Source organism: Pseudopodoces humilis, chromosome 2 (genome assembly GCF_049639895.1).
Source record: "Pseudopodoces humilis isolate 2021_Gansu_Grassland_sample_001 chromosome 2, ASM4963989v1, whole genome shotgun sequence".
NCBI lineage: Eukaryota > Metazoa > Chordata > Aves > Passeriformes > Paridae > Pseudopodoces > Pseudopodoces humilis.
In genome coordinates this window covers 58,522,905-58,531,041 of record NC_142201.1, presented here as the reverse complement: position 1 = coordinate 58,531,041, position 8,137 = coordinate 58,522,905, and the positions used below count along the sequence as shown (strand labels likewise).

At 54.4% G+C, this 8,137-nt stretch overlaps 1 protein-coding gene across 1 annotated transcript; it reads right to left on the bottom strand.

Annotated features, from left to right (window-relative positions):
• Positions 1-907: 907 nt before the first annotated feature.
• On the bottom strand, positions 908-5,143 carry PCDH8 (protocadherin 8). Its single transcript, XM_005516404.3, has 3 exons — positions 2,653-5,143; positions 2,310-2,520; positions 908-1,846 (listed from the first exon to the last, which is right to left on the bottom strand). The coding sequence occupies exons 1-3, from the start codon at positions 5,062-5,064 to the stop codon at positions 1,473-1,475; spliced, it is 2,997 nt and encodes a 998-aa protein (XP_005516461.2). The 5' UTR covers positions 5,065-5,143; the 3' UTR covers positions 908-1,472.
• Between the last annotated feature and the right edge of the window lie 2,994 nt (positions 5,144-8,137).

Here is an 8,137-nt window from a genome sequence, read left to right as displayed (position 1 = left end):
TGATTTGTACAAAATGTGAGATTATGTAGTATACATAAGGAGCAGTTCTCTTTCTTGGAAAACTTCAAATATTAAAATTTCAGTAGGAGTGTTACTTCTGGTGTAAGCATTTTTTTGAACACAGGAAGAAACATTCATGCTTCATTAAGTGTGTTTCATTAAATGCTATTCTATACCTGATTTCAGCAGAAGGATTTGAGATCTGCTTTTAGCTTGAAACCCCCATAAGAAGGAATTTCAGAGTTCTGTATGATTTTTTTTTTTTCCCCCCCAGGACAGTCATTTCAGGGAGAAAAGAAATATGGATCATAGAAAGTGTCAATATAATCAACATTTTAAATTCCTGTTTTATGCACCTTTCCCTTGATGTATAAATACATGTACACAAACACAAGCTACTGTCCTTTAGTAAGGCTGCTTAACAAGGGGTAAACGTTTGAGCACACACCCGTAGAGCCTGACTCAATGTCTCAGCCAGAACAGAAAGCGAAGTGCTCGGGTGGCTGCTGGTGCAAAGACATCAGCACAGCACGAACGTTTTCACTGATGAACGGAGCTTCACTAAAATTACACCAGTGCCTGCCTGCAAAGGAAGAGCTCAGACCAGGCAGTGACAAGCAAAGGCTGGCTCTGTCACCCAGCCTTCCCCCCCCAGCATTAAAAGCTTTTGAGCTAAACCTCCAGAGGTATTGCCAGAGACCAATGATGGGCAAGACTAAAAGTAGCTGCTTCCCACTGCATTTCCCAGCACAAAATACTTTTGTTGACCTGTGAAGACCTCTATGCTCTGAAGCATGAAATCCATGAACAGAAACCTCTGAACATCACAAAACCTTTATTAGTGTTTATCAGTGATACAGATTACAGGAACCAAAGGCAATTAAATAACACTTAAGTTGACCACAGACTCAAGAAATACAAGTCACATTTGGCAAGGCAAACTTCTCAGTACACTGGGTTGCTTAGGTTATTATTACACCGTGAAAGAGGAATTTCCCTTACAAGATTCTACATATTCAGGATATTATTATTATTAATTGTTATTACTGTGTCTTTCAGACAGCTCCTTTGGCAAGAATTCCCATTTTTAAGTATTTATTATATAAAAATATAACAAATTTTCATTATGTACAAACATTACATTACACAATGTACAGGTTAAAAACACTACAAAAAATGGCAGGCCATGGGTAAAACAAAAGCAAAAGAAAAAACCCCAATGTAGAAAACATGAAAAGAAATTTAAATACTGCACATTTCATAAAAATTACATTAACTACAAACAATTTTTTTTGTTTGCAAATATCAAACAGTACTGATCTGATTGGAAATCTTTCCCAAACGACTTCATTTTTAAGGCACATCTTGCATATTTACACATACGACACGATCTGGTCAATAACTTAAAGGCTCTCGGGAGTGACCTTGTTGTGTGCGCAGGGAGGGGTGCATTTGAGGGGGAGCTCACTGGGCTATGCCTTCTCAGTCGTCTCAGTCTGGGGGCCCAGGTATCTAGTTGAGGGGGCTGGGAAGAGGGGCACCCCGATCTCCTGAAGGTCAGGGAGCCGTGCAGGGCGCGGCGGGGAGAGGAGTGTGATCGTCCGGTCAAAGTCCCTGTGCAGCACCTTCTCATAGACGCTCTGAAGCCCGACTGTTTTGGGCAGCTGGGCTTGATAAAAGTTGTCCCTGCGAAGGGGATCCCTGGGCAAGGATGTGCTCTTGCAGAAGGTGGAGAGGGGTGCTGAAGGATGTGGAGAGGGGTGAGGGTTGGCTCGGCCACAGGAGGGGCTCCAGCAGCGGTCGGAGTGCCCCAAAATCTTGCATTCAGCTGTGCATGCCCACAGACCTAGAGACAGAAAGGGAAGGAGAAACCTGTTGTTACTGCAGGAATAAATCCACACTGTTCACAATCCTCAGAGTTACCAGTCACAGGATGATTCACTGTACTGACGGTAGGAGTGGGGAGGTGATGCTTTACAGCATAACAAAAACCCATGCTTGGTTAGGTAACGTTTTGTTAGGGACACTCCTTGAAATTCTAACTTTCAGGCAATCTTTTTTTGGGAAGAAAATCCAATCCTACAGCACTTCCAGCATATGTTAATTTGTGCTGGGCTCTCAGCACAGAGAGGACAACATCTAACAGCCTGCTACAAGGAGATGGGCAGTTTGAGCCATGCAGTATCTGGCTTCCCCTTCCAGCTGCCCCGCCTGATCACTGTGCCCCACGGATGGGTCCCTTCATCCACCTCCCCATCCACCCATCTTTCTGTCTGAGGTCCAGTGGGGAGCAGGGGCAGAGCCCTTACCATTCTGCATGTGCGTGATGAGATCTTTCTTCAGGGCATCTCCACTGATATCTGAGTCGCTGTCATTAAAATCACTGTCGCCTTTGCCGCTGTCTTTGCCACTGAACTTCTCTGCCTCCCGGCCGGAGATGGTATTGAAGGAGTGTCCCTTCCAAATGGCCACGGGGGGAGCAGGCTCTTTGCTGTAGCTCGGAGTGGCAGCAAAACCCTGCTGGTGGGGAGGAAAATCAAAGGAGACATGAGAGAGGGAAACGGTGAAAGGTAAACCAACATTAACTGTACCTCTGCAATTCACCACCTCCAAGACACCCACCACCCCTTGTACCCTGTGGTGGGATCTTACCTCCCCACTCTGTCCCCTCAGCCTCTTCTGACCCTCGTAGAGGCAAGTGCTGTCGCTGCCGCTCTCAGTGGTGGAGATCTCTTCAGCAGCTGGAGAGGGCTCAGGGCTGGTGAAAGAGGTTTTGCTGGGAAAGGTTCGTACCTCAAACATGTTCCCTCTCTGGCTGCCCTCCTCCTGATGGCCCTTCTCCAGGTGGGAGATGTCTATCTGGTCCTTCAAGGCAGTGTTGCTTTTGATGTTGTTTCCCTTCTTGCGCCTGTTGCAGGTGGTGGCAATGGTGATTATAGCCACTAGGAGGAGGGTGCAGCTGCCTGCCAGGACAATGATCACGATCAGAGGGATGTCCCACTGCAAAGCCTTTCCTTCCCAGGAGCTGGGCTTGGCTATGTCTTGGATACTGGACGGAGCAGTGGCGGTCACCAGGAAGTTGACTGTTGCAGTTGTGGCCAGAGGAGGTCTGCCATTGTCTGTCACAGTGAGGATGACCTTGAATAGTTGTCCCAGCTCTTCAGAAAGGTCACCCCTCAGCACAATGTCCCCAGTACTTGGGTTGATGGTGAACAGGTCCTGCTGGGACTCTTCCAGGAAGGCAAAGGTGAGCTCAGCATTGGCCCCATCATCTGCATCTCGAGCTTTGATTTGGGCCACCAGGGAGTCACGGGAGGTCTTGCTGGACACACCGATTTCCACAGTCCCGTTGGTGAGCACTGGGTGGATGATGATGGGAGGGTTGTCATTCTGGTCCACCATTCTCACTTTGACAACGGTGCTGCTGGAGAGCTGCGGAGAGCCACCATCAGTGGCCTGGATCCTCAGGTCCAACTGCTTGAGGATCTCATAGTTGAAGGTCCTGAGAGCATAGATAGCCCCGGTGGCGGGGTCCACCGAGACGTAGGTGGAGATGGGGGCCCCCATGACCTGCGTCTCCAGAAGCCGGTAGGTGACCTTACCGTTGTGGCCGAGATCAGGGTCACGAGCCACCACTGTGGTGATATAGGCGCCTGGGGGGTTGTTCTCTGGTACAGCCACCTCGTAGAGGGGCTTGGCGAAGAGCGGCGCGTTGTCATTCTCATCGCTCACCCGCACTGTGTACTGGCGGATGGTCTTGAAGGGCGGCGAGCCCAGGTCCTCAGCCACCACGGTGAGGTTGTACTCAGGGATGCGCTCGCGGTCCAGTGCCGCCGTGGTGACGATCATGTAGCTGTCCTCGTAGGCTCGCTGCAGGGCGAAGTGGTCATGGCCACGGAGGCTGCAGCGCACCTGCCCGTTGGCGCCCGAGTCGCGGTCTGTGGCGCTGACGAGGGCCACGAAGCTCTCACTGGCTGCCGCCTCGCTGACATAGGCCACGCCAGCAGCACTGGGAGTGCCACGGAGGGCACTGATGCTGATGCGCGGAGCGTTGTCATTGACATCGGTGAGGCGCACGATGACTGTGCAGGTGGCAGCACGGGGGCTGGCACCGCGGTCCTGGGCACGCACGTCCAGCTCGTAGGTGCGGGTGCGCTCGTAGTCCACGGCAGCCTCCAGCGTGAGGTGGCCCGAGCGCGGGTCGAGGCGGAAGAGCCGCCGTGCCTCAGGGGGCACCTGGCTGCTGAAGGCATAGACCACCTCACCATTGGGGCCCTCATCAGGGTCAGCAGCATCCAGATCGAGCAGCAGGGAGCCGGGCGGTGCGTCCTCGGGCAGCTCCACCGTGACTGAGCTCTGGGCAAAGGTTGGACTATTGTCATTGGCGTCAAGGACACGGACATGCACGGTGGCTGTGCCTGAGCGTGCTGGGCTTCCACCATCCTTGGCCACCAGCTCCAAGGTGTAGGAAGGCTGGCGCTCACGGTCCAGTTCCTGGAGCAGCACCAGGTCGGCACAGCGTGCCCCATCCGCCCGTGTCTGTGCCTCCACACCGAAGTGGCTGTTGAGGGAGACCTGGAAGCTCTGGATGGAATTGGAGCCCACGTCCTCATCCACAGCCACCTCCAGCGGGAGACGAGTGCCGGGTGCAGCACTCTCCGACACCTCCAGCGCCATCTGGGCATGGGGGAAGCGCGGTGCGTTGTCATTGATGTCACGCACCTCCAGTTCCACGTGCACCAGGCGGTAGCGCTCCCGCCAGCAGCTCACCACGTCGAAGGCGAGGACACACTGCGGGGCTTGGCCGCACAGCCGCTCCCGGTCCAGCCCCGCTTCACCGATGCTCAGCTGCCCGTCCTCCTCCCGCACCCGCACCAGCGAGCTGTTGCTGAACTGCCGCATCAGGCGAAAGCTCATCTCCCCCGGCGCCTTCACCGGCATCTCGTCGGCCAGAGTACCGATCACCGTGCCCGGCGCGCCCTCCTCGTCGGTGCGATACCTCACCGTCTTGCAGCGGGACAGGGCCAGCAGGCAGGCGGCGGCCAGCAGCCGCAGGGGGCTCATGGCAGCGGCGCGGGGCTGAGCCCGACGGCGCGGTGCGGACGGGCGGGACGGGCGGGGTGCGGGCGGGGCGTGCGGGAACAGCTCGGCCGCCGTCTGCGGCCCCCGCGCCGCGGCGCCGCCTTTCATAGACGGCGCTATGCAAATGAGCGGGCGGGGGAGCCAATGGGAGGCGGCGCGGCGCGGGCGGCGGGCGGCCCCCGGCGCTCCCCGGGCCGGGCCGGGAGCGGGGTCGCGGGGCGCCCGGGTTTGTTTTCTTTAACTCTGCGGGGTCTGGCGGATTTCTTTTCTTTTTTCCGTTTTTCTTTTTTCCTTCCCCAGCACCGTCACTATTTCTTTTCCCGTAATTATTTATTTCCTTCCCCCCCCCCCCCCGCCCCCCCTTTCCTCTCTCTCCCGTCTCTTCCCTCTCTCCGGAGGCGCGGCAGCGGAGCCGGCGAGGGGAACACGGAGCGCAGTGCGCGGTGGGGTTTGTTAATCCTGCCAACAAGTCGGGACAGGTGCCGTGCCGTGGCATGCCGTGCCGTGGCATGTGGTGCCGTGTCGTGGCATGTCGCGCTGTGTCGCGGCTTGCGGCGCGGGCGCGGGCGGGGGAGCGGGGCGGGCGCGCATTAGCGGGGTGCGGGGGGGCGGCGGGGGCGGCATTCAGCTGCGCCCGGAGTGGTGTGTCACTCGCGTGAGAGCCTGTGATCAGCGCCGTAAGTCGCCTTTCAGGAGGTGTCCCCGCATGCTTTAGTATGCATGTCACCGCCCGGGTTTCTTAAGCCTGGGGCACTAGCAGGCGAGGAGGAAAAAAAGGGGAAAAAAAAGTTCCAAATAGGATTTAGCATAAGCTTGAGGAGATTTGGAAAGGTTTCAAAGATCAGGCTGTATCAAAGGCTTATGAAGCCCTCGTTAGCTGTAGAAATATAATAGCATGGCAGGCTATCCCATTCGAGGAACCAATGTCTGTATTATTTCACTATGACAGGCTAAAGGGAGAGAAAGTTGAACAGTTTCCACAGAGGAGTTGGACTAAGTTGAATATAATGAGCAAACGCCACATGTATCCATTATGTCCCTCTATTCATTCCCAATCACTGCCATAACTCTTTGACTAAACGATGATGAGCGCTGAATTACACACAATGCCCTGCTCATATTAAAATACATTTAAGACCTATCCCTCCTGGTGCCCTGTTACGCCTATTCACAGGATTTTCTTTTTGTCCTAATAGGGCCTCTCTGGGAAGCAACACCAGTCTCGTTCCAGAAGAACAAAATAACAGCATGAGGCTGAAACCTGGCACGAACCGGGGGGAACGAAACCATCTGCCCCGCAAGGCACCGAGGCCCTGCGCGGAGCCCGCTGCAACCTCCCAGCCCCGCAGTGCCTCAGCAGCCGTGGGGAGGGCGGCTGCCTGATGGGAGGAAGATGGGGGTCCTGAGGGGCAACCGCTTCTCCGGGAAACCTCATGCCTTTCCTTTCCCTTTTCCCTTTTCCCTTTTCCCTTTTCCCTTTTCCCTTTTTTTTTCCCTCTCCCTCTCCCTCTCCCTTCTCCCTCTCCTCTCCGGAAACCGGAGAGATGAATTTTAAAGGAAGAGGGTGACAAACAGAATGCGGTCCGGTCAAACCCCGCTCCGCTCTCCTTCTAAAACCTGGGATACGAGCGCTGGCTCGGCGCACGGAGCGCTGTAGCATCCCGGGGGCTCCATCCCGGGCTGCGTGCGGGGCTGCGCGGGGCGGCACGCGAGCGGGGGGCGGCGGGCTGCCCGCAGCTCCGGCTTATGGAAATGGGATTTAAATCGCGCCTCGGCCCTGGCTGCGGGGGCGCGGGGAGGGGGGCACGCTCCGCCGCCGACAAAAGCTCCCAGAACACGCCGCTTCCATACGAACGAACCTCCGCGGAGCTCTTTTCTCCTGCCCGCGGGAGCTCCGCAGGCGGTCGCCCGGCGGGGCGAGGAGCGTTCGGGCCGGGCCGCCCAGAGCCGAGCCGAGGTCCGCACCACGCAGAGGTCCGAGGTGTAGAGATTGGGACCGGGCTGCCTGGGAACGGGGCCGCTGGTCGGGAGCGGGCAGTGGGCAGCGGGGCGGCCCCTCGTGTGTAACAGGATTATCTTTGCCATTTCAAGTTCCATACAGCATGTAATTTATTTTTAATTAGGATTAGATCGAGCAGAGAAGGAGACCAGACCTTTCCCCCACCTCCCCCTCTCCGCAAAGGCATGGCTATTCCACGAGGAGCTCTTATTCTTTACAAAAAAAGCCAATCAATCGATAAACCAGGACCTGTGTTCACCTCCCACGCACTTTGCAGGAGAAAAGGGTGAAAAGGGCTGTATTTTCAATGTGTGCTCAAGTATCTGAATCAGAAGGGAAGGCTTGGAGATCTTTCCATTTTCCCATCCACCCGGTCCTGCTCTCACATGCTTTCTATCCAAACCCATTTTTAAGACGGACACAGTGGGATCCTGCTCCTCATGCCCCTCCCCCCATCTTTTTTTTTTTTTTTTTTTTTTTTTTTTGTGGTATGTGTGTTTTGTTTTAGAGTTCAAATGCACTTTCTGCCTGCTTGGGTTATTCTTTTTCCATCGTGACTTTGATTTTAAAAAAACCCCAACGTATCAGTCTCTCCGCCTTCTCCCCAGTAGAGCCCACCACAGAAATGTTCTGAAAGGCTAGTGAAGAATCCTGTTTTACAGCTCAAAATAAACATACGGATCAGCTGCATTAAAAGCACGTCTTTGAAATATTGTGGTTAAACAGCCCAGATTGGTTGATTGCTCCATGCGGGGACATATGTTCTTGCAAACTGTGTGTATTGTTACTAATGGGGATTCTCACACCACAGCCTTTCCTTTGAATCTGAGGCACTGGTGGTTTCTCTGGAGCTGTTGCAAGGTTGTTTTAATAATTTACCAGCTCTCTTGCACTTAGTGTTGTTGCAGAGACTCAGAGCGTGCAAAGAAGGAGGTGTTTTGCGGTGTCCAGAGGTCTGATCTCTGCTGCCAAGCTCCTTTCTGTACCTCTTTAGACGCAGAAATCAAAGCTGCTCCGAGAGCTGGGTGCCAGGCAAAGAAAAAAAGCAAGGTTTCC

Excerpts from the sequence above, each read along its gene's own strand:
- PCDH8 (XM_005516404.3), bottom strand. The coding sequence starts at position 5,064 with ATGAGCCCCCTGCGGCTGCTGGCCGCCGCCTGCCTGCTGGCCCTGTCC. Across the intron at positions 2,521-2,652 it reads TGAGGGGACAGAGTGGGGAG|CAGGGTTTTGCTGCCACTCC; the intron begins GTAAGATCCCAC and ends CCTCCCCACCAG. Across the intron at positions 1,847-2,309 it reads CATCACGCACATGCAGAATG|GTCTGTGGGCATGCACAGCT; the intron begins GTAAGGGCTCTG and ends TTCTGTCTCTAG.